Genomic DNA, 25,570 nt, shown 5'->3' on the forward strand with positions numbered 1-25,570 from the left:
GTCGTTTTAAAAACAGATGTCTATACTTCTACTTAAGCAAAGAATGTCTGCACTTTTGCCACCCCTATCTGTTTGACAGTGACGGTCCTTCCCTGTACTTTGCAAGTTTCAGTGACTAGTTGACATTTGGGTGCCCTCCAGCGACAAAGAAATATATAATTCATATAATCTGTTGACTCCAATCTGCATTTTACATGTGCATGTGGAAAGCCTTAAAAAAAACTCCTGGTTAGACCTGCACAGTCACCAGATCGCATTCCAATAGAGCACATTTGGGTTATGGTAACAGGGGAGATTCCCATTATGGAATTGTAGCAACACAGTTAACCAGTGTAAAGACCACGGGCCAAATGAGGATGGCTGCAATTCATTGCGCTCTGGGTTGAGGGCCCACTTCAACAGCTGGAAATCCCCACATATGAGACTCAAACCCACAATCCTGGCTTAGGAGGCCAGTGCCTTATCCATTAGGCCACTGGGGTTACATGCTGTGATGCATGTGTGTAACCTGAACTGTGTGGGACACTGTCATGTTAATATGGATAATCTCTGAGGAATGTTTCTTTTTTTTTTAAAAAAACTTTATTTAAAGTAAACAAATTTACATATAAAATGCACATACACATACAATTACATATACAAAACCTTGAGCACATACAAAAGGAAGAAACAAGGAGAAAAATCTAGCATCTGAGTCCACACAACGCTCACAAGACTTACAGTTTTAATTCGTTCCAGGGGAAAACTTTCCCAAGTTTCAGGTCCATTGTTCGTCTTCTCCTGAGGAATGTTTCCAGCACCTTGTTGAATCTATGCAATGAAAATTAAGGTAGTTCTAAAGGCAAAATGGGCTCCCACCTGGTTCTAGTAGTACCTAATAAAGTGGCCAGTGGGTATACACTGTAGGCTTGTCTCCCTGACTGTTTATGTTCCCTTTTCTGTGGTTTTCTAATTTAGTCCCTGGCTCTTTGTGGTCTTATGGTACTTCATAACAAAATGCAAATATGCAAACATTTAAATGTAGTCAGAAAAAAGGGCTTAAATGAAATAGCCAAAGTCAAATCCTAAAACTAATTAGGCTACATTTCACATATGTAACTGGATAAAGCTTATAAAAAGCTATTTTATACATTATCACTGAAGCCCATGAGTTGTTAAATTTCTTGTTAAAATTACTTACGTTGCTTACATTAAAGAACAGACTTTATAGTTTCTCTTCTTATCAGTTTCAGTAAATAACATTGATCCTATAAGCTCAACTTGCTGAAGTGCCCACAAATGTAACTTACATCTGGGCAACGTACAAACAGGCTGTGAGGGGGGCTGTTAAAAATATTCTGTTTACAAATATTTGGGGAATGTAGAATTCCTTTGACTCTCTCACATGGAGCTTTGAGCCCCCCTCAGAGCTTTGAGTTTATTAACCACTCTGTGCTTTTTCCTTAGGTGCTTGTGAGTTAAATGAGTTTTGTGTGCCTGATGTATGGGCTCAGGGTTATACATTATCTTTCCACAGGAAAAATGGTCATGGATGTGTGACCGAGCGTGTCGGGACAATGATTTTGCCCTCTGGTAAACTCAGTTAACCCCCATTTGTGAACAACAAGACCCGTTACTATAGAGTTTGGAGATACTATAAGTACCAGAGAGATCTTGAGAGAGAGCAGATTTTGCCTGCAGATCCTCGCAGTCAGCAGCAGGAATTTAGAACCATGGTAAGTTTCTGCAGTGTCTTACAGACTCTGTAATGTCCACTTTTAAAGGTGTGATAGTGTTGCCTATTAGATTCCACAAAGCCTTTTCTAATGTTGATGTGGCCTGGTCTTGCAGCGGGAGTGCCTCTCTGTTCATGTTGGCCAGGCAGGCGTCCAGATGGGAAACGCATGCTGGGAGCTGTACTGCCTGGAGCACGGCATCCAGCCGGATGGTCAGACGCCCAGTGACAAGACAATCGGGGGAGGAGACGACTCCTTCAACACCTTCTTCAGTGAAACCGGGGCTGGAAAACATGTTCCCAGGGCTGTCTTTGTGGACCTGGAACCAACTGTCATTGGTAAAATTTCAATTTTTTAATATAAATTTAAATATATTTATACGTAAAGGATTTGAAAAGTTTTCTCATATACTCATATACAGTTATTTTTCGTGAATATAGATGAAGTCCGTACAGGAACCTACCGGCAGCTCTTCCACCCCGAGCAGCTTATCACTGGAAAAGAAGATGCAGCCAACAACTACGCCCGAGGTCACTACACCATCGGCAAAGAGATCATTGACCTGGTTCTTGACAGAATTCGTAAACTGGTGAGTTTATCTACATGTATTAGTTTAGAGTGTAGTTATGTATGGAGAAAATAGTGCTGTTTTGTTCCCCTGCAGGCTGACCAGTGCACAGGGCTGCAGGGTTTCCTCATCTTCCACTCCTTTGGAGGAGGAACTGGCTCCGGTTTCACCTCTCTGCTCATGGAGCGTCTCTCCGTTGACTACGGCAAGAAGTCAAAGTTGGAGTTCGCAGTTTACCCAGCTCCTCAAGTGTCCACAGCTGTGGTGGAGCCCTACAACTCCATCCTGACCACCCACACCACCCTGGAGCACTCTGACTGTGCCTTCATGGTGGACAATGAGGCCATCTATGACATCTGCCGCAGGAACCTGGACATCGAGCGTCCCACCTACACCAACCTCAACAGGCTGATTGGTCAGATCGTCTCCTCCATCACCGCCTCCCTTCGCTTTGATGGAGCCTTGAATGTGGACCTGACAGAGTTCCAGACCAACCTGGTGCCCTACCCTCGCATCCACTTCCCTCTAGCCACCTATGCCCCTGTTATCTCAGCAGAGAAGGCCTATCACGAGCAGCTCTCTGTAGCTGAGATCACCAATGCCTGCTTCGAGCCGGCCAATCAGATGGTGAAGTGTGACCCTCGCCATGGAAAGTACATGGCCTGCTGCCTTCTGTACCGTGGTGACGTGGTTCCTAAAGAAGTGAACGCCGCCATTGCCACCATCAAGACGAAACGCACCATTCAGTTTGTGGACTGGTGTCCTACAGGTTTCAAGGTGGGCATCAACTACCAGCCCCCCACCGTGGTTCCTGGAGGAGACCTGGCCAAGGTGCAGAGAGCAGTGTGCATGCTGAGCAACACCACTGCCATCGCAGAGGCCTGGGCTCGACTCGACCACAAGTTCGATCTGATGTACGCCAAGAGGGCCTTCGTCCACTGGTATGTGGGAGAGGGAATGGAGGAAGGAGAGTTCTCAGAGGCCAGAGAGGACATGGCTGCCCTGGAGAAGGATTATGAGGAGGTGGGAACCGACAGCATCGGTGATGAGGGAGAGGGGGAGGAGTAATACGTTTTAGTTTTGCATAATGATATCATTATTGTATTTCAGCAGTGAGCAATGCCATATTGGTTTTTTATATATATGTGTGTGCATGTGTGTGCAAAAATAAACCAAGAGTGCAAAGCATTTGTCTGTCTGTGCATTTCAGTTTCTCCCACTATATGTGTCTCCTCCAGCAATGTGCATGTTTGCTGTTGAACTATAATGACTTGTCTGTTGTTGTCAGCTGACACCTGAAAGCAAACAAGGCCTGAGAGAACAGTAACTAGGGAAACCAAGTGTGAGCATGTTCTTGGAAACCTTAGGTGGTAGTTTGTGGTTACAGCTCTAGGGTTACCAGCAGATGCACGGGTGAAAGATTTAACAGTTCCCAACAATAGATTACACGGGTAATAGCACACAAGGTTTACACAAAAACATCTTCTAAGGAAAACAGGTTTCTGAAAAGGCATCAGTAGACAGTAAATCTGTACTTTAGAGGATTGGTTCTGAAATTCATTTTGGGTTATAAACTTCCTAAAGCACTTTAGTCAATATAATATGTCCATTTAGAAACTGGGGAAGTTCTTGTTAAACCTAACCTGTTAACTTCCTCCAGTTCACCAACAACCCTCTTAGGTGTAGGGTTACACTGTATAGTTTTATTTAATTCAATCTTATTTATATAGCACCAAATCACAATCGCCTGATGATACTTTAGATTGTTCCTTCAGAACAAGCTGTGGGTGATGGGAGGAAGACATTCTAGTTTCAGAAACTAAAAGATATTACTTTTTAGATCTTACATATTCTGGCCTACTGGCAAATGATTTCTATCTGGGTAAAAGAAACTACCTCTACCACAAACAGGTTACTGGTGACCTGGTGGTTTTTAAGAAATTAATCTTTTGAGGAAAATTCCTTAGGAAAACATAATCCTTTGTTAATCTCCAGCCTCAGGTATTGCATTTATCCGGTTTTCTCAATAGTACCACCATACTCCCCTTTTCTTTCTCCTGTGTACATAGCTGAAAGCTCTGAACTGAGACCTACTGGAAAAGAAACGGTGATCTCAAATGTCAGCTGGCTTTGAGGAAAGCGTGTTGCAATGTTTTCCTTGGGGAATACGCTGCCTTTGCATTGCAAATGAATCTTGACTAAAGTGGTGATGCAACGGTGAGCTGTAACAAAAGCCTATTCATTCACTCTGGGGAGGTATCCGTTATCATTCATTTGCAAGATTAGAAAACCCAGGCTGCCAATGTGTCACTTCAACATGACCAAACTTCTAATTTGAGCAGTATTTCATTAAAGAAGTAATGCTTGACACAGAAACTTTTTTTTAAATTAAAGAGTTATGAGTTAGAGCCATCCACAGATAAATGTTTCCATCATATTTAAATTTTTCATTCAGATCTGAACCACAAGGTACTGACTGCACAGACAGAACAGCAGATTTACCTTAAATCTAACATGAAAAATTAGGTGAGGTGACACAGTTATGGGCCAAATATTTCACTGTTGGTTACTTGTGTGTATAACAACAGCTTTAGTACCTTCTGTTTGTACAGTGGGTTTTCTTTTTTGTGTTCTGCACCCTCATTTGTTATTGAAGGAGCTGGTGTTTGCTTCTTCAGCTCCTCCAGTTACCACAACATTGCAGGCTGTTGCTTGGTGATGCTTGGCTATAAAGCAGCTTACTGCACTCGCATTTCACACACAATATCCCCAGCCACTCCTCTCAAGTGAACAAGGGACTCCTCAAAGCTCCAAAAATATGGTGAGAAGTCTTTCATTTTCTGTTTAAGTTCCTCTGTTGAACAGCTTCGGATGATTTCTGAGAGAAAAAAACCTCTCACAGGGACATTGGGTGTATAAAATGGAGTGTGATTTTTTATTTATTTATTTATTAGTTTATCTCTTTCTTGGAGTATTTATTCTTTCCAAATGCCTCCTGTATTTTTCTGCATCTTACTAAGTTTGGACCCCCTTTCAGTTTACTTCCTGTTTTATTTTGAAGGTTATATTCTGGTGTGGTTTTCTTTGTTTCCCATTCCTTTCTTTGTTCTTTTCTGATCTTTCTTAAATGTCTGATTAAATTCACCTCTTCCTTTTAGCCAATAAAAATAAGTTTAAAAAAAAAAACTATTCTGAAACCAAAACTGATTCAAATGATATTTTTTTATTAACCAAGTAACTAAAATTAAATCCAAATGTATAGGAAATGTCTTTAGTTTTCTTCTTTAGTTTCAAATTTGGTCAAATGTGTCAACATATCAAGCACTGAAACTGGCATGTCTACATGACAGTATTCATGATGGTATGAGAGTGGTTTATTTTAATACGCTTTCTAAACTTCTTAAACCCCCACTACAATAAATGCCCCAGTTAATTTGTGAAAAAACTAAAACACTGAAACAAAAAATTTAAAAACAATAAAGACTAAACTGAAATGAGCAGGCCATTCTAAAGACTAACTGCAAATAAAGTGAATTGAAAACAAAAAAAGATGAAAACATAAATAAATAACAATAAGTAGTGATAAATTTGTACATCTATAATAACTCTGATATATAGTCTGTGCATATGCCTTTGTCAGTTCATTTGAGATGTTTTTCCTGCCATTGTAGTACAGACCTTTGTGTTCTTTAAGTTACCAATAAAAAGTCCCCTTTTGATGCTACAAAATACAACAGAATTTCTGTCTGCCATTGGGGTTGTTTTCTGTTGAATAATCTCCTCTGATTAGTGTATTAAAGCTGGACAGAAAATCTGTGACAAAGACATTAAAATGTAGCTTTTACTTCAGATCTTTGTTTGACATTTGAACCACTTGTTCTTGCAGCGTGAGTGTATCTCTGTCCATGTTGGCCAAGCCGGTGCCCAGATAGGCAATGCATGCTGGGAGCTGTACTGCCTGGAGCACGGCATCCAGCCGGATGGTCAGATGCCCAGTGACAAGACCATTGGAGGAGGAGATGACTCCTTCAACACCTTCTTCAGTGAAACGGGAGCTGGAAAACATGTTCCCAGGGCTGTCTTTGTGGACCTGGAACCAACTGTCATTGGTAAGAATGCAGGAATAACTAGAGAGTGATAAATTAAGTGTCAAACCAAACCACCATTCCTAATCTTTGAGTATACTCTCAATGTCTTCCAAATACAGATGAAGTCCGTACAGGAACCTACCGCCAGCTCTTCCACCCCGAGCAGCTCATCACTGGAAAGGAAGATGCAGCCAACAACTACGCCCGAGGTCACTACACCATCGGGAAAGAGATCATTGACCTGGTTCTTGACAGAATTCGTAAACTGGTGAGTTTATCACTTGTAATGTCATGAGTTAAAATTTCCAGTGTAACTAGTAACAATAAAAAGATTTATTTTCTACCACCAGGCTGACCAGTGCACAGGGCTGCAGGGTTTCCTCATCTTCCACTCCTTTGGAGGAGGAACTGGCTCGGGTTTCACCTCTCTGCTCATGGAGCGTCTCTCTGTTGACTACGGCAAGAAGTCAAAGCTAGAATTCGCCATCTATCCAGCTCCTCAAGTGTCCACAGCTGTGGTGGAGCCCTACAACTCCATCCTGACCACCCACACCACCCTGGAGCACTCTGACTGTGCCTTCATGGTGGACAATGAGGCCATCTATGACATCTGCCGCAGGAACCTGGACATCGAGCGTCCCACCTACACCAACCTCAACAGGCTGATTGGTCAGATCGTCTCCTCCATCACCGCCTCCCTTCGCTTCGATGGAGCCTTGAACGTGGACCTGACAGAGTTCCAGACCAACCTGGTGCCCTACCCTCGCATCCACTTCCCTCTAGCCACCTATGCCCCTGTTATCTCAGCAGAGAAGGCCTATCACGAGCAGCTCTCTGTAGCTGAGATCACCAATGCCTGCTTCGAGCCGGCCAATCAGATGGTGAAGTGTGACCCTCGCCATGGGAAGTACATGGCCTGCTGCCTTCTGTACCGTGGTGATGTGGTACCCAAAGATGTGAATGCCGCCATTGCCACCATCAAGACGAAACGCACCATTCAGTTTGTGGACTGGTGTCCTACAGGTTTCAAGGTGGGCATCAACTACCAGCCCCCCACCGTGGTTCCTGGAGGAGACCTGGCCAAAGTGCAGAGAGCCGTGTGCATGCTGAGCAACACCACTGCCATCGCAGAGGCCTGGGCTCGACTTGACCACAAGTTCGATCTGATGTACGCCAAGAGGGCCTTCGTCCACTGGTATGTGGGAGAGGGAATGGAGGAGGGAGAGTTCTCAGAGGCCAGAGAGGACATGGCTGCCCTGGAGAAGGATTATGAGGAGGTGGGAACTGACAGCATCGGCGATGACGGAGAGGAAGAGGGGGAGGAGTTTTAAAGCTAAATTAATCAATGAGATCAAGTCTAAGTTTCTTTCAAACAAACTGAGCTGCACATTCCTGTAGGTTTTAGACAATAATCTGACAAAAGCTTTGTTTGTAGCACAGTAAAGCCTTTTGTTGCTCCTTCAGTTCTGTGAAATTAAAACTACTACCTATAAGCCTTTCAAAGTTGGCAAGCACCTCGACATTTGCATTGTTGTATAATATTCTTAGACCCTAGTTTCCACTCTACAATCCTCTGTTTGCAGTGACAAGATATCATGTTTACCGTGTGTCTTTTTCTTGAGACATTAAACTGACAAGTCTTTGTCTAATCATGCTGCACAACTCAAGCTTTATTTGCCCTTCCTGAATAGCCTGAATATCTAAATCTTACGCACCAAAAAAACAACGACCCAGGATTAGACCTGCTTTCCCTGTAGTGTTTGCTCTTCATCCATAAAGAATAAATGTGAGGTAATCACTTGTTGCAGTTTATTTATTCATATGTTTTGGAACAAATATGTCATTATGTTGTCTTAAGGAGGTTTTCTTTGTCATTATTTGAAAGGGAAGCTGAACGAAAGAATGCATGTTTGCGAGCTTTTTACATTTTATATGACATATCTCAGAAATAAGTTTAAAAACCCTTAAATGACTGCAATTAAAAATAGTATAAAAATATATATTTTTTAATCGCTAAAATTAACAACGGGATGTGAAGAAACAACCACTTAGAATTCACGTCCTAGTTGTGTTCATTTTGGTGAGGAGATATTAAGTGAGTGTTTCAGTGTAACCTTTGTTTTACAAGGTAATTCATGAACAACACGTCCTGAGTTGAAATGGCAGCCTGGCAAAAGACAAAGGTTATTGGGAAAAAGGGGGTAAGAATCAAAGGAAAAAAGTAAACACTTTTTAAAAGCATTTTTTTTTAAAGTTAAAAGTGTCTAGGTATAAGACACACTTGTATGAATGTGTTTGTGGGTGAAGCTTATAGCAGAAAAGCACTTTGAGTGCTCAAAGTAGATACCAGAGAATGTCTCATAACACCCACTTTACCTGGTGGTAAAAGTTTTAATCAAATTCTTTAGAGGGTAATTACAACAAAAGTTAAAAAGTCACAGTTATATGTCATCACTACAATAACGTCAGTTCAACTTTCTTTGTTTTCCCTAAAGAAAAAAAATCAAGAGTTAATGCACCTTAATTTCAGTTTTTCAAATTATTTAAAGTATTTTTCATCTGGCTCTCTGAGCCCAACTAATATTTAAAACTTAAACGTGTCTACACCCATCTGGACCAGCCGGCGAGCACTGTGAGGGTCATGTTTTTTGACTTTTCCAGTGCTTTCAACACCATCAGGCCGACCCTCCTGGGTGATAAGTTAGCAGCGATGCAGGTGGATGCTTCTCTGGTGTCCTGGATTGTTGATTACCTGACAGGAAGACCACAATATGTACGTCTCCCACAGTGTGTGTCTGACAAGGTGATTAGCAGTGGCGGCTCCTGAAAAAAATCTCAGGGGGGGCAATTTTTATGATATCGACTAAAATGACCCATTTAATGAGTGCAAGTAAATAAAGGCCCTGGCCATAATTTCAGGAAATAGCCTATGGTATAGGCTACATCAAATCATTACTGGGAATATACTTCATCAAATATACTTAATCAAATATTTTTCATAAAATTACTTCAAAGGCTGATATAAATCAAAATTATCTGAATTCCATTAAACATTTAAGTCACAGAACACAGAATATATGCAGAGAATTTGATAGAATCTATGCATAGATAATTAACATTTATTCTAGGTTACATATTTATGCTTTTATGCCTACCTGATAGCCTGCACGCGGCTGATGAATGTCTGGGTGATCCCTGCGATGGTGACAGAATCGATGTTTCTCTTCTGTAGGTGGTTATACAGCATGTCTACATGTGGCATTATCTTGTGAAACAAGGCCAGGAAAAAACAGAAAGCTTCGTCTTCCAGCATTCTCACGAAACCACCGGCATCTCTCTTTGTAGGGGCATCAAATCCTTCACTGTTACGGATGGTCTGAAAACACCTCACCAGATCGTGAGCCTGTCAGCCACGACTTGCGCTGGAACCAACTCCGACAAAAAGTCCTGTTGTATGCTTTTGACTTCTCCTTCGTTGCCTGGGTTAGTTGAATTTCGGGCTTGTCAGGTCCCAACTCTTTAACTTGCAGTTTTTCTGCCATTGTCCTTCTGGCAAAAGGGTAGGTTAGAAGCGATCTAACCGAATTTGGGGGAGGCTGTGCCTCAACCGTTAACAATACCGCTGCCATCGTCTCTCTCTGACCTTATAGCTCACTTAGGCTACTGACTGAGGTAAAATTCTAGAACAGCAAATCTTCGCGCGTTTTCTGCAGGGGCGCAATTTTAAGCGCCCCCAAACCATTTAATTCAGCGACGCTGATAGGTCAAATATTTATTATTTTCCCCTGGCAACCATTTAATGATAGGCTATTTCGCTGCATATCAAGGGCGCTTTGACGAGCGCCCCAGAAGAAGAAAAACACCGTTTGTTGGTTGAACTTTAATGAGTCAGCTGGTGAAAATGTTAAAATACGCCTGGCTGTATATGGGCACACACATAGTAAAACTATCATTGATGAATTTTTTAAAAATATATATTTTTACTCCTCCACATTTGGGGGGGCGGAGCCCGAGCGCCCCCTATGGGCCAGCCGCCACTGGTGATTAGCAACACAGGGGCACCACAGGGGACTGTCCTCTCCCCCTTCCTCTTCACCCTCTACACCACAGACTTCAGCCACTGCACAGAGACCTGCCATCTTCAGAAGTTTTCTGATGACTCTGTGGCGGTTGGATGCATCAGCAGGGATGATGAGACAGAGTACCGGGCTGTGGTCGACTCCTTTGTCACGTGGTGTGAGCAGAATCATCTGCAGCTCAACGTGGCAAAGACCAAGGAACTGATCGTGGACTTCAGGAAGACCAGGAAACACTTGAGCCCTGTTTCAATCCAGGGGGTCAGTGTTGACATTGTGGAGGACTATAAATACCTTGGAGTACACATTGACAATAAACTGGACTGGGCTAAAAACACCACAGCACTTTACAGGAAGGGCCAGAGTCGTCTCTATTTTTTGAGGCGACTGAGGTCCTTCAACATCTGCCAGAAAATGCTGAGGATTTTCTATGAGTCTGTTGTGGCCAGTGCGATCCTCTATGCTGTTGCATGCTGGGGGAGCAGGCTGAGGGTCGCAGATGCCAACAGACTTAATAAACTGATCCGTAAGGCCAGCAATGTTGTGGGGATGGAGCTGGACTCCCTCAAGGTGGTGTCGGAGAGGCGGATGCTGTCCAAGATAAAGACAATGTTGGATAACACCTCCCACCCACTCCATGACATGTTGGTCAGTCACAGGAGCTCGTTCAGTGAGAGACTGAGATTACCGAAAAGCACCACTGAACGACACAGGAAATCATTCCTGCCTGTGGCCATCTCCCTGTACAACGCATCCACTTAACACACTGTTTGCTGCTACAGCTACACATGTTTCTTTTCCAAATATTTATTTATAAGTGACTTATGTATGTATGTATGTATATATATGTATATATTGTACTATTCTTAGTTAGCGTATTGTCTGTCTTGTCTTAATGTTGGTTTAAAATGGAGCACTGTAACAAAAAATAATTTCCCCCAGGGATCAATAAAGTATTCTGATTCTGATTCTGATTTATTTCAAAGCCTGATGGACAATTATTGTAGGCAACGGTGGCTTTTAATTCACCTTTTATCCAGACTATCTTTTTTGTTTCTGTCTTAACACGAAATGTGAAGACACGTTTAGAGCTGAAAAGACGACATACTGAAAGACGAGATACAAAATCGGACCGTATGTGAATGCAGCACTACCCAACGTTCGTTCCCGCCAACAGGAAATTCAAACCTTCGGTTTGGCTACGCCCCCTCAAAAAGTATAAATAAGACCGGCTGCTCTTCCGCTCTTCAGTCCTGCCTTCACCAACCGATTCTTCAACGTCGGGTCGAAGGAGAAAACAGCACAAAAATGGTAAGCTTAGTAAACGTTTGTCGGTTTTTTTTTTAAATAACGTTGCTTGCTTTCTTTTTAAGTCACATAATGACGGGTGTTACAATAAACGCAAGGTTTTTGTTAAAAAAAATAAATGATTAAAAAAAAACTGCCAAGCGCTATGGACTAATTTATTTAAATCTTAAAATATAGCTCTAAGTAAAAGTATTTTGAATATATTTTTTTAAAAAATTCTGTTTTGTGTACGCATGTGCGCACTTAACATTATGTGACGTGGAAGCAGGCCAAACTGCTGGCGCAGTTAAAACTAAAGAGACAAAAAAAAGAGTGCAGATCAAACCCCACGAGTTCGTAATAAAAAAGACGTTTTAAAGAAATAGAAATGGCCTGTAACGGTCGTGTGCACACGTGTCATGTCTTTCTGTAAGCGGTCGTGCTTAAACTGAAACTTCTGGGGTTTTTTTTTTTTTTTTTTTAACTGGCGCCATTAGATAACGCCCTGTCCGTGAACGTTACACAGAGGTGGGGATCAGAGTGGGGGCAGGGAGCAGAGCTGCTTCCGCTCTGAATGGATTTTTTTTTTTTTTTTTTTCAAAACTCCTCTGCCCGCAGGGTGATTTTTAGTGATCTGCTGTTTTTGGGAGGGGTCACCCTGCCATGTTGGAGCTCATCAGGCATGCGGAAAGCCCTACCTAAGGGTAAAACTGCTGCTCGGATGTTCCGGTGTTGTGCCAAAAAGTGATTGTCTGCCAAAAACTGATTTCCAGTGTTTCTGTGTATTTTTTATGTGTAATATCTTTACGTATGTTCGTAAATAGACTTCGGTGAACAGGGGATACAAAGGGGTTGCATAAAGAATTAAAAAATTATCTGTTTTTTAAGTATCTTTACAACTTGTACTTACATTATAGCCAATCCGGTCCTTTATCCCCATTTAAAATATTTTTACAGAACTATTGTAATATTTGCTGCCATTTCTGCTGTCCTGTTGGGCAACTTACTCTTACAAAATACATTTTTAATGTTAATGAGATTTTTTTTTTTTTTTACTGCATAAATAAAGGTTATATAAAAGTCGCTGCCAAAAACTGATTGCGGCTTGTATCTTGTTACACGAATGTTGTTTGTGGCTCAAGATGACTTTATGTCAAGGGATGCATTTGACATATGTTTAACATATTATAGCCCAACAAGTTACTTATAGCACTTTAAATATGAGCAATTGCGTTTTGGCAAATACCGGAAATCACTTTTTGGCAGACAATCACTTTTTGGCACAACACCGGCATGTCCTGACACTGCACTGAAGTTAATCTTTTTTCCTTTCACACTCTACAATTGAATGTGTCTTGTTTCCAAAAATCTTACAAATGAAATTACTAAGTCTTCTGAATTAAACATTTTTAAATAAATGTTAATGTTTTATGTCATTAAACATTCAGACACTTATCTCTAACCACCTACACCACTTTGTTTTTCATTTCAGAATTATTATTTTTTGATCGTACTTTAACCCACGAGTTTACTCACTATATAGAGGGTAATATTCTCAACGCCTTTGTTACTTGCTTTAATAAAGAACCTAAACCTTCAATAAGACTAATGGGAGGTTAGTTTTTTAAATCGGGTCTAGATACTTACAGAAACTTTAAAGTTCAGTCAAATTGATTAGTACAATTAGTTACACCTTTGTTAGTATCACATTCAACTCTCTTTTTGCTTCTGAGGGTTCTTGATTAAAAAGACTTTGAGAAACAACCACACGAAGGATGGAAATGGACATAACCAGGAAACCACTTTAATCTGGATTCCAACAGCTCATTTCCAAATATAGGAAAATAAAACTGTCGGTTCACCTTTTTAGACTTTCTGTTGGATTAAAATCTTTCAGTGTTTGGAAATGGTGCAAATATTTACAAAGCCCTGTTGTTCACGAGAACATGCAAGTTTATTACTACCTTAAAAAGCTTTGACCTTCCTCAAAAGTAAAATAATCTGGACTGTAATTAGAGTAATAGTATACTTTTCCTGTTTATGATCTGCTGTGTATTTGCTAACCAAGATCAAAATATTAAAACTGATATGGTGCCCTATTAACCAGGGTTTTTCATGCACTCATCCAAATGCAAATAACCAGTTTTGGCAACAAGGTTACTTATTCAAACATACATGACAGTCATAAATATTTGATCATTTATAGACTGCCTTAAAATGCAGTTCTGTGATAAACATTGTAAATGCAAAGCAAGAGCTAGGCTAACTCATCTTTTCCTCTGCTCTTCCACAGCGTGAGTGTATTTCAATGCACGTCGGCCAGGCCGGAGCCCAAATGGGCAATGCATGCTGGGAGCTGTACTGCCTGGAGCATGGCATCCAGCCGGACGGTCAAATGCCCAGTGACAAAACTATCGGAGGAGGCGACGACTCCTTCAACACCTTCTTCAGTGAGACTGGCGCTGGCAAACATGTTCCCAGAGCAATCTTTGTGGACTTGGAGCCGACAGTCATTGGTAAATATTTCTAAATGTGCAGCTTGGTCCCTTATTTTAAAACCAGTTGTGTATGAGAAAGTTTAAATTAATGTTGAAGTTCCCCACAAATGACTACAGATGAGCAAAAAGTCAGTAAGGTACACATCATTCTCCAGTATATTTGCAACTTCACCAGATAACAAGAGATCGATCCCCTTTCTGTGCCATTTTCTTCAATCTGCTTTGATCCTTTCCCTGCTGATACCAACACTGCTGGCTCTGAGCTCTGGATTACATTAGCCACTTTACTTTTGTTGCCGTCATTAGGAACATTTTTGTCATGTTCTCTGACTTCGTATCACTCAATCAGTGGAACAGCCTCTTGATGTTTATCGAAGTTTCCCCTAACTGTCAAATTCATATTTGGTCAGACAGGTTTTACTACAAAAATCTGGCTTTCTTCTGACTAATGCTACCAATCTTCCATTTGCTATTTATTCGTGATGTCATTTCCATTTTGTTAAACTCCTGCACAGTTGGTGTGGAGCACTCATAATTTTGTTGTACATGTACCATGACAATAAAGGGCTATTCTAATAGAATAGAACAGAATAGCTAGTTGGCTGCTCACTGTTGGTGCTAGCAGCACAAGTGAGGTACTTGAAAGCAAAACTAAGACCCACATGCTTTGGTTTTAGCCTTCACATAGGAATTGGTCCAAAGGCTCTTGGAGGCAGTTGCAAAAGTCAGAGTTTTTCATTTTTAAGTTGGGTTGCCATCCATTATGACTTGGGCAATAAAAGTGAGTGTTGACTCACAATTTTTTCAAATTAAATAAATGTGGTCGAGTTACTTTAAGTTTCTTGTAGGAAGCCACTTCATAACCCCTCAGTAAATGGTCTAAAATAGGCTTAAATATAGCTTCATTCTGAATAAATGATTTTACTCATAGCATAAATTTTTGCAGCTTTGGACACAAATATAAGAAAGGCGCCCAGTGTTTCATGATGAAGTGGAGCCACCACTAAAGGTCTATTTGTTTGTTCCTCAGATGAAGTCCGTACAGGAACCTACCGCCAGCTTTTCCACCCCGAGCAGCTCATCACTGGAAAGGAAGACGCAGCCAACAACTACGCCCGAGGTCACTACACAGTGGGTAAAGAGATCATTGACCTGGTTCTTGACAGGACTCGCAAACTGGTGAGCACAAATCTTTGGAACAAGTTAAAGCTGGTGCTTTTAATAAGACTTGAGGGTTAACGTTTCAGACACTTTTATTTTCCAGGCTGACCAGTGCACAGGGCTGCAGGGTTTCCTCATCTTCCACTCCTTTGGAGGAGGAACCGGCTCCGGTTTCACCTCTCTGCTCATGGAGCGTCTCTCTGTTGACTACGGCAAGAAGTCAAAGTTGGAGTTTGCAGTTTACCCAGCTCCACAAGTGTCCACAGCCGTGGTGGAGCCCTACAACTCCATCCTGACCACCCACACCACCCTGGAGCACTCTGACTGTGCCTTCATGGTGGACAATGAGGCCATCTATGACATCTGCCGCAGGAACCTGGACATCGAGCGTCCCACCTACACCAACCTCAACAGGCTGATTGGTCAGATCGTCTCCTCCATCACCGCCTCCCTTCGCTTTGATGGAGCCTTGAATGTGGACCTGACAGAGTTCCAGACCAACCTGGTGCCCTACCCTCGCATCCACTTCCCTCTGGCCACCTATGCCCCTGTTATCTCAGCAGAGAAGGCCTATCACGAGCAGCTTTCTGTGGCTGATATCACCAATGCCTGCTTCGAGCCGGCCAATCAGATGGTGAAGTGTGACCCTCGCCATGGAAAGTACATGGCCTGCTGCCTCCTGTACCGTGGTGATGTAGTACCCAAAGATGTCAATTCAGCCATTGCCACCATCAAGACAAAACGCACCATTCAGTTTGTGGACTGGTGTCCTACAGGCTTCAAGGTGGGCATCAACTACCAGCCCCCCACCGTGGTTCCTGGAGGAGACCTGGCCAAGGTGCAGAGAGCAGTGTGCATGCTGAGCAACACCACCGCCATCGCAGAGGCCTGGGCTCGACTCGACCACAAGTTCGATCTGATGTACGCCAAGAGGGCCTTCGTCCACTGGTATGTGGGAGAGGGAATGGAGGAGGGAGAGTTCTCAGAGGCCAGAGAGGACATGGCTGCCCTGGAGAAGGATTATGAGGAGGTGGGAACCGACAGTGTTGGAGAGGAGGACGAAGGCGAGGAGTACTAGGCTTCTGGAAGGTCCATTTGCTGATTGCTGTAGTTCAGTGTTTACAAAGCAATATTGGACTTGTATCTTTCTGCAGTTCTGCACATTCCAGCCAGCAATGCATTTATTCCAAATAAAACCACAATAAAGTTATACTTTGTCTGTGTTTACTTTGGGTCGGAATGAATGCAATCTCTCAAGTTGTAATGTGTACATTCTATGAAACATGAAGTTCAGAGAATTAGAGTTTAAGTTTTGTGTGAATTATTTTAGTTATTTATTTTGTTTTGTTAAATGTAATCAAAGTAAATGCTTGGAAATGAGTGACTCAAACCTGGTTAGCTGGAAGAAAACTTGCATAAAAATTAATTTAAACATTTGTAGCTCCAGCTAATCAAATTGAAGAGTCTATAAAAAGCTATTAAAACATGTGAAGAGATCTAAATTTAAAGGATTAAAATGGTGCAAGTATAGCTAAGTGGTATGCATGGATGTAGTTCTACAAAACCGCAATAAAGAACTGGCTGTCGCGAAGCCTCAGACAAAGTCAGAACTCGCATGAAGTATTTGCAGCACTTGCACACGAAAAGATTTATTTAAGGTCTTACAGATACAAAATAGCTTTTATTTTTTTTCTCTTAGAATAGTTTCTTTTTTTAAGATTTTCTTTTATCTTGCGTGAGGCAACAAACAATATTCAGAGACACAAAACAATCCAAATGGCACAAAGGATGTTAGTCGTGTGAGGAGAGGAAATTAAATGTCAGTCTTCACACTGCATTACAACACTTTTAGAGCATTCAGATGCTTTCAAATACATGTAGATGTAAATATGCATTTTAAATTTAGCTTATTCCTTGAGGCAAAAGTCAATTCATTTCAACAGCTACAACACTTTCAGATTGGATTTCAACAGGTAACAATCAGATTTAAAACTGAAAACCACTTTCAATAGCCACATGATCCAGGTTTAATTTTCATTACTTCTTTCTCCTGAAGGTCCCTGGACACACCCGTGTCAACTATCGAAACAGATTAACTCCTTGCTAAAATCTTCAGTCTCTGTGACTCCTATTAATGCTGTCGTTTGTCAGTAGACAGAAAGAGAAAGGTAGGTTACAAGTCAAGCGCGTGGGTCAAGTCGTTGGGGTCCGTTCATCAGAGCCCTGCTCGATACTGGTTTCACTGGGGCAGAGCTTTGAGAATGGCATTCACCTCCTCAGCAACTGCAGTCAGTGCAAACTCAAACTGGTCCTGGAAAAGAGAAAAGGCCAATTTTCCATTGGTACTCCCCGAAGTTAAAGGAACTTAGCGTAAAGTAGAAAATACTGGAAGCTAAGAAATGCTCAAGTCTGTCTGCAAAAGTATTGTACTCTTATATGCATTTAATGTAAGACTGAAAGACATATCACTGAACACAAAGACTAGTAGCAAAACATCCCATCAAAAGTTTTTGCAACAATAACTGCCCACATTTGAATGAAGTGTGTGGTTAAAACTAGTCCACCAATCAGAGAAAGAACAAAGACATATTTGGACCTAATTGTTCAATTAGAATCATCAAAATGATTTGATGTGACTAACTGATATTACCTTGCCTGATATTACCTTTTATAGAGCTATGATTTTGCTCTATAAAAACCAAGTTAAAATATTAAAACTCCTTCCAACACTAGTTTCAATTAATGTTGGAAACCAGAATAAAACTGAAACCAATTAAAACTAGAAACCTAAATCTAGTTTAAAGTCATGAAGCAGTCTAAAACCAGCTAAAAACTAAACAAAGTCAAAGCTATGCCATAAACCAGTCTAAAACCAGTTAAAATAATGTAGTCACCAAATTCAGATAAAGCTTCTTTTTTTAAACTAGTTTAAGACAGATTTTTTCTTTATTTCTTATTATTCTTCAGAAAAACAAAAAAATGAACCGCAAGTAAATGAAAAGAGAGAAGAGAAACTCACCTTGGTGCGGACCATCCCAGGCCTCTGATCTCGGACATGCTCCAGTGTAGCAGCGATGTCTATCTCTTTCACGCCTGCAAAAAGAGATAGACTGGTTAAACTTTTATTACAAGATTGTTTTTTGTAAGGACTGAGGAAAAGGGCAGACAGACTTTACATACTCTAGAATTATATTACTACAGATGCTGTTGACAGTGATCTGATGGCTTTAAACTACAATGTCCTGAAGATGGAATACAAAAAGAAAATCTTAGATACTACAACCCAGCAGTTCTAGATCCCCAAGAATTCTAGATAATAATACCACAAGTGTTCATCTGTGAAGGCTCTCAGTCTTCCAGGTCATCGTAGTCTAAGGAGCTTGGAAAGAAAAGTGTCTGGACTTCTTTAAGTTTTCTTGAACTTAAAGAAAACTTAATAAAGCCTCTCATCCAAGAAACTTCTTTAGTTCTAAGCGCAATTGGTGGACAGTCCCGGATTTTAAGCCCCCCTACTGATCCTCTACCTAATCACATGAGCCAAGGTGTGAAAATGGGTGTGGGTTCCAATCAGCCAAGGTTTCGGGTGAACCCATAGTAAAACCTAGCCCAACCCTATCGTGATTTATTGAGGTCAAATGGCCCAGGATGTGAGTGGGCGTTAAGGCGTCTGGGAAGGGATCTCATAACTGAATTTTAGATAGCAGACAGTTGGTGTCGTAAAGCCCCGCTCTCTGTTCAAAGATGGTCATTCACAGTGGACATAGATGGCTTATATATAAGTGTTCCAGATAGGGGAGCCCAAGAGTTCTTAGACTATAAATGTGGACAACCCAGTAAAAGACAGAGTTCTCCAATTAGAGATTATGAACTGTATTAAAAATGATCAAGGGGAGTTTAAGTTTTGCGCTAATTTGGTTTGCATTCGTTTGTCTACACTCGTGGAACGGCTTAATTTCCTTTTCTTTCAAAAAGGATGGTCAGTGTATACTCTGCTCAAGGAGATAACAAAGGAATCATCTTTCTTTGGGTCACTTACCTCAGTTAGGCCCCAGTTGCACAGGCCTAGAGATCAATTTATGACTCCCTGAAAAACACTGGTTGGTAGGGGAAAATGTATATTCCCTTTCTAGCTGGAGAGTGGTTGTTGGAGGCAGTTGCCAGGTGAAATCACTCTGCAACACAACCCTCTTTGAGACTGATTTAATTATAAGCAGACTGCTGGGGGGCAAAGTGAAAGTTTTGCCTTTTCACACGTTTTAACTCCAGTGATAAGGCACGACTACTTTAAAGGCAAACAAACATGTTTCCAGTTTGTGTCTCACTTATTCTTTTGTAAAAAAGACTTTAACAAACTACAGGGGACTGCTACAGTCTACTAGTGATCCCTGCAAAGCAAATGCAAGGAGTGTTTTATTCCAGCAACCAGTGTCTAGCACTTCATGACTGTAGCTTTAGAAAATCTATGGGAAAATTTTGTAACATCAATGAAAAAGATTTACTGCTTACAGACAATGACTATGCAGAGAGCCATAGGAAATTTTTTTAGACTAGATCACCAAACCTTTGCAGCAGTTTTATCACATTTGATTGGTAATTCTGCAAATGCAGTTTTTATGTTGTAGTGGTCATTGACATAAACAGCTCTCTCTCCATTTGTATAGATCAGGGCTTTAAAATAACTGCCTGGACGTGTTACACACTACATTCTCATGGAACAAAAACCCACGTGCAGTCATAAATATAAGTGTTTACCTTTAGCCATGCGATTCAGAACCATATCAATCAGTATGTAAGTCCCGGTCCGTCCTGTACCATCACTGTAAGCAAAGAAGAACAAAGGTAAATATTAGACACCACAAAATAAATATGAGAATTTCTTCAATTTACTCAGATAACATCAAACAAAACATCAAACTAGCACCATTCTAGCTTACTGACTACTGTCTACTTAATTAAAGACTAACTACAGATGATAATAAACTCTTTAAAAAGTACTAAAACTAATTGTTTATACTACAGAAGTTCCATGAAAGTTGGTCAAGTGTATACATATGTCACACCGTTTGTGGTATTCAGGGGCAGATTTTAGCAAATATTTACATATCTTGGCATTTGTGTAGTACCTGCAGTGCACGATGATGGGGCAGGATCGTCCTCTGTAGCACTTATTCACCTTCCTGAGGAGAGAGATCATATAGGGAAGTGGGGAAGGAAAGGTTAATAGGATGTAGCAAATGGCCTTTGGTACATGGGGTGCAGGTGGTTATGATTGTGTGGCACACCCAAAATGCATGGCCACTTCTGTGTTAATCATTTAATTTAATTTATTTAATTTGTTTATCAGTTATTTTCTGTGGCTATTAATATCCAAAATGACTTTGACAACATGACCAACCTAACCAGTGCATTATTTTGTCACATAAACTGTATAGAAGGTACAAAGAAATGGAGCAACACCCCAGGCGGAACTATTATTCCAAGACAGGTGCAACCCGGTTGCTTTAGGGGGATGGACTTCCGCCCACGAGTCAGATGCAATCTGAGAGGCAAACCGAGTGCACTGTCTTCATTGCTCCTGAACTTTACCTGTGTTTGCAGGGATTTCTTCTTTGTTATTGTGGCACCATTCCTGGGGCCCGTAACAAATTGTGGGGGCTCGTCCGGGATCCACTTCCTGTTGAGTCTTCTAAGGAAGAGGGTCCAGAGATACTAGAACCAGAAAGTCAACGTGAGATGGCATCGCTGTAGCCGAGACGACAGCTGGTGGGTGTCCACAAAGAGAAGTCAAGATCTGTACGAGGGTCTTCACTCCACCAACGGAACTGCACCTCTGTGTCTCATTAGTCGAAGCTCATCATGGCAGCAGCGCGCAAGGAGCTGGTTTGGAGCATCAAAAAGAACTTGTATAAGCTTTCAGGTGCAGAAGCCTATCAGCTCGCAAGGGACCTGGTCACAGACAGCCAGAGTAGTGAATTAGAGTCCACTGATGAAGAAGGTTGTGTGGATTGCATTATCAACTATATGCAGTCAGATGCTTTGTTAAATTCTGAGGATGAGGGAATGAGTCAGTTGCTGGTGCTAAATGATCTTGTATGCAGTATGGTTGAAAATCGTGGCCTATTGAACACTGCTAATGGGGTGGCGCAGCCACTGGAGTCACCAGTTGTTAGTGCTAAGACAGTCGAGCACACTACAGTGACACATGCTACCTTAGGCCAGTTACCACCAGTTACTAACACTCAACAGCATACCACCCCCTTACTTCTCATCCCCAGAGAGCCTACAACATCACAGCAGACTGACTTTGGTGCACAGGCTCGCACCACCAATCTGAGTCCAACCCAGCCTAGAATCATAAATGATGAGCGGGGTGGAGAGCCACAGCATTTTAGAAATGCAAGTAACACACATCCTAGTGGGGCACACAGTATAGGTGACCCAGTAACACATGCAGCAATACCTCACCCCTCATCACATGTAACCACTGAGAGAATGGTTTCCTTAAAGGACCTCTCTTACCTCCAACGGAGGGAATTTAAGGTACATGGTGGCCAGATTGGGGACCACAATGCTGACATAACTTATAGCAGCATGTGTAAACAGATAGATGAAGGCATTAGAGAGGGTTTCACAGAGACTGAGGTTATCCGGGGTGTACTGAGAATTGTAAAGCCAGGTGTCTTCAAGGATATGCTCATCAACAAAGATGAAATCACTGTGAATGAACTCAAGGGCTTTCTCAGATCACACCTGGGTGAAAAGGCCAGCACTGAATTGTTCCAAGAGCTTATGTGTGCAAGACAGAGTGAACAAGAAACCCCACAACAGTTCTTGTACCGCATGATTGGACTCAAACAGAAGATCCTGTTCCAATCAAAACAGGTCAGTACAGACATTCGTTATGAACCCAAAACTATTCAGGAAGTCTTTCTTCACAGTATCTACCAAGGCCTGGGCACAAAACATACTGACATCAGACAGCAACTAAGGCCACTCCTTTCAAACAGCAACGTCACTGATGAGGAGATTCTCAGACAGGTTATGAAGATGATTAGCGATGAAAATGAACACCAGCGTAGGTTAGGTCATGCCCCCCGTCAAAAAACAACACATACACATAGTGTCCAGGTGGAAGGAGGAGATGTGAGTGCAAACAGTGGGGATAATGATGCGATCCAACAGCTTAGTGCACAAGTAGAGGCTTTGACTAACATGGTTGCGACTTTAATGGGCCAACAAGCGGCAGCTATTCATACAACCCAATCAAAGACTGCACCTTTCCAAACGCCAGGCCAGGACCAATTCCATGGCACCCAACCTCTTGTTAACCAGGCACTCACTCCTCCACCAAGTCAACCTTCAGCTGCAAGGAGAGGTAAAATACCCAGCTGCACCAAATGTATGCAGCAAGGCTCAGAAAACTGTAATCACTGCTTTGTGTGTGGGGATGCCGGGCATAGGGCAATTGGCTGTTTAAAACAAACCAACCAGCCGGGAAACGGGAGCCGGTCTCTGTTGAGGGACAGACAGAGACCATCCCAAATCCCCAGTCCCACTCAGTAATGCCCACTAGCAAACTGAGACGTCTGAAGGGAAAGGGAAAAAAACGCTGCAAAGAAAGCCAGCCCTCCCCACCGAAAAGCCAAGCAGTTACTGACAGTACAGCCCGAACAGTGCCATTGATTGGTAAAAGGAGCCTACTAAATTGTTTTGTCAACGGCTATGCTGTGACAGTACTATTTGATACTGGCTCACAAGTGAGCATCATTGATAGATCCTGGAAGGAGACGTTCATTCCCCAATATGCAGTGAGGCCCTTACAAGAACTTCTTGATCCTGGGGAAAGCCTTGACCTGTGTGCAGCAAATGGACAGCCAATCCCATATGATGGGTGGGTGGAGCTAACAGTTAATCTCCCGGGGAACACCGATCCCAACCTTACAATGGAAGTACCCTTCCTAATCAGCCAGCTCCCCCTCCCCCAGCCACTACTGGGAGCCAATGTCCTCCAAGGGATGATTAATAGTCATAAGTGTGATGCAGATGCACACACTATGATCCTCAGCCTTCTCCGCAAAGCCCTAGGAGTGGAGGAAGAACAGGCAAGAGCCATGGTCAACTTTATCAATCTGCAGAAAGAGTCAAACCACAGTATAACCACCATTAGGGTAGGGAAGGAAAATGTTTATGTTCCACCTGGTAAAACGGTAAATGTGCGATGTAAAGTACCATCTACCTTTGACATTTCCAACCCTGTTGTCCTGTATGAGCCACTAGAGGATAGTGCCACGCTAGAGCAGCTGAGTGTGGGGGAAGGATTGTTGGAAATCAGTAACACCAAACAACCATTTGTTAGAGTGCCAATTTCCAACCACACAAACCAAGTAATCACTCTGCCAAAGAGGTCCCAACTTGGCTCCATCCAACATGTTGCCAAAGTTCTGGAGCCAGGCGAACAGGACGTTGGAGATGGGGGTCCAACACAAGCTTGTGTATTGAAGGCTGAAGTTAATGTGGCCTCTCCTGGTACTCCCCCTGCTGACCTGTGGCGACCACCGGTTGACCTCAGTCACCTTAGTTCAGAACAGCAGAGAATAGTCGAGAAAATGTTGAATGAGGAATCAGCTGCTTTTGCACGGGACGGCAGTGACATTGGATGTATACCCTCTCTCCAAATGTCAGTTAGACTCAAAGATGACACCCCAGTCCAAAAGGCTTATGCGTCAGTCCCAAAGCCATTGTACAGGGAGGTTAAAGAATATATACAGGAGCTGCTTGTGAAGGGGTGGATTGTAAAATCACACTCGCCATATGCTGCCCCTATTGTTTGTGTGAGAAAGAAAGACGGATCATTGCGCCTGTGCATTGATTACCGGCTTCTCAACAAAAAGACTGTGCCAGATCGGCACCCCCTCCCCCGCATACAGGACCTGATTGACTCACTCGGAGGCTACAGGTGGTTTTCCATCCTAGATCAGGGCAAGGCTTACCACCAAGGCTTTATCGCGGAGGGGTCCAGGCACCTGACTGCATTCACCACCCCATGGGGCTTATATGAGTGGGTCAGGATCCCGTTTGGCCTTTCTAATGCACCAGCAGCCTTCCAAAGAAGCATGGAGGAAATGTTGGACACACTCAGGGATGAGTGTTGCATCCCTTATCTGGATGATGTGCTATGTTTCTCCAGGTCCTTTGAGGAACATGTTGAGGTCTTGCGGCGTGTACTTCAAGCTCTGCAACGCCATGGAGTTAAGCTCCGCCCTGAGAAATGTGAGCTACTCCGCAAAGAGGTCAGGTATGTAGGCCGCCTGGTGTCGGCAGATGGAGTGAGGATAGACCCAAAGGACCTAGAGGCAGTACAGGCGCTAAAGCAAAAAGCCCCTCAAACAGTCGGTGATGTCAGGCAGCTACTGGGTTTTCTGAGCTACTACCGGGCTTATGTGCAGGACTTCTCCCGCATAGCCAGACCGCTTTATGAATTGCTCAAGACAAACCCCAGCCCACCTCTAACTAACCTTGTAAGAGAAAAGGGGAAGGGGCCGCAGTTATCTTCACGGACTCCAGTAGAGTGGGGCAGCCAACACCAACAGATTCTTGAGCATCTCATAGACATTCTAACAAGCCCACCAGTGCTAGCCTACCCAGACTTTGATCACCCTTTCATACTGCACACAGACGCGTCCCAACAGGGCCTGGGGGCGGTCCTGTACCAGAAACAAGATGATAAGATGAGGGTGATAGGTTATGGGTCACGCACACTGACCCCAGCAGAACAGAATTACCACCTCCATAGTGGGAAACTGGAGTTTCTGGCCTTGAAATGGGCAGTATGTGAAAAATTTGTCGACTACCTGTACTATGCGCCCCATTTCACGGTCTTCACGGACAACAACCCCCTGACCTACATTATGAGCACAGCCAAGCTCAATGCTGTGGGTCATCGCTGGGTGGGGCAGCTTGCCGATTTCCATTTTGAAATCAGGTATCGGCCAGGCAAACAGAACATTGATGCAGACACGCTTTCACGCTGTCCACTTGATATCAGTGTTTTTATGGATCAGTGCTCAGAAAGACTACCAGAAGAGGCAGTGTGTGCCACCTGGGAGGGAACTAGGACTGCAGAAAAAGGGGATGTAGCATGGGTGGCAGCCCTCAACATAACATCACAACACCAGAC

At 42.6% G+C, this 25,570-nt stretch overlaps 4 protein-coding genes across 6 annotated transcripts in view; 3 read left to right on the forward strand and 1 right to left on the reverse strand.

Moving 5' to 3' along the window:
* The first annotated feature begins 1,598 nt into the window (after positions 1–1,598).
* LOC106674509 (tubulin alpha-1A chain-like) lies at positions 1,599–3,385 on the forward strand. The gene is made up of 4 exons (XM_024799209.2): positions 1,599–1,715; positions 1,831–2,053; positions 2,156–2,304; positions 2,380–3,385. Exons 1-4 carry the CDS (start codon positions 1,713–1,715, stop codon positions 3,349–3,351), a joined length of 1,347 nt encoding a protein of 448 aa, XP_024654977.2. The 5' UTR covers positions 1,599–1,712; the 3' UTR covers positions 3,352–3,385.
* Positions 3,386–5,056: 1,671 nt separating this feature from the next.
* LOC101471801 (tubulin alpha-1A chain) lies at positions 5,057–8,171 on the forward strand. Its single transcript, XM_004563291.3, has 4 exons — positions 5,057–5,104; positions 6,170–6,392; positions 6,491–6,639; positions 6,722–8,171. Exons 1-4 carry the CDS (start codon positions 5,102–5,104, stop codon positions 7,700–7,702), a joined length of 1,356 nt encoding a protein of 451 aa, XP_004563348.2. The 5' UTR covers positions 5,057–5,101; the 3' UTR covers positions 7,703–8,171.
* Positions 8,172–11,624: 3,453 nt separating this feature from the next.
* On the forward strand, positions 11,625–16,603 carry LOC143412300 (tubulin alpha chain-like). The gene is made up of 4 exons (XM_004563289.5): positions 11,625–11,758; positions 14,028–14,250; positions 15,263–15,411; positions 15,497–16,603. Exons 1-4 carry the CDS (start codon positions 11,756–11,758, stop codon positions 16,469–16,471), a joined length of 1,350 nt encoding a protein of 449 aa, XP_004563346.1. The 5' UTR covers positions 11,625–11,755; the 3' UTR covers positions 16,472–16,603.
* A 413-nt stretch (positions 16,604–17,016) lies between these two features.
* Positions 17,017–25,570, reverse strand: part of ptprnb (protein tyrosine phosphatase receptor type Nb) — a 56,971-nt gene continuing 48,417 nt past the window's right edge. For all 3 annotated transcript variants that reach the window (XM_024799206.2, XM_004563287.5, XM_024799205.2), the window contains 4 exons: positions 20,517–20,570; positions 20,146–20,210; positions 18,413–18,486; positions 17,017–17,704 (listed from right to left, as the gene is read on the reverse strand). In XM_024799206.2, coding sequence (XP_024654974.2) covers positions 17,633–17,704; positions 18,413–18,486; positions 20,146–20,210; positions 20,517–20,570 — 265 coding nt within the window. In that variant the 3' untranslated portion in view covers positions 17,017–17,632. The remainder of the gene's footprint in view (positions 17,705–18,412; positions 18,487–20,145; positions 20,211–20,516; positions 20,571–25,570) is intronic.

Source organism: Maylandia zebra, linkage group LG23 (assembly GCF_041146795.1).
Source record: "Maylandia zebra isolate NMK-2024a linkage group LG23, Mzebra_GT3a, whole genome shotgun sequence".
Taxonomy (NCBI): Eukaryota; Metazoa; Chordata; class Actinopteri; order Cichliformes; family Cichlidae; genus Maylandia; species Maylandia zebra.

Bases quoted from the DNA above. Each gene is read 5' to 3' on its own strand.
- LOC106674509 (XM_024799209.2), top strand. The intron at 2,054-2,155 runs GTAAAATTTCAA...TCGTGAATATAG, and splicing joins CCTGGAACCAACTGTCATTG to ATGAAGTCCGTACAGGAACC. The intron at 2,305-2,379 runs GTGAGTTTATCT...GTTCCCCTGCAG, and splicing joins TTGACAGAATTCGTAAACTG to GCTGACCAGTGCACAGGGCT.
- LOC101471801 (XM_004563291.3), top strand. The intron at 6,393-6,490 runs GTAAGAATGCAG...TTCCAAATACAG, and splicing joins CCTGGAACCAACTGTCATTG to ATGAAGTCCGTACAGGAACC. The intron at 6,640-6,721 runs GTGAGTTTATCA...TTCTACCACCAG, and splicing joins TTGACAGAATTCGTAAACTG to GCTGACCAGTGCACAGGGCT.
- LOC143412300 (XM_004563289.5), top strand. The intron at 14,251-15,262 runs GTAAATATTTCT...TTTGTTCCTCAG, and splicing joins CTTGGAGCCGACAGTCATTG to ATGAAGTCCGTACAGGAACC. The intron at 15,412-15,496 runs GTGAGCACAAAT...TTTATTTTCCAG, and splicing joins TTGACAGGACTCGCAAACTG to GCTGACCAGTGCACAGGGCT.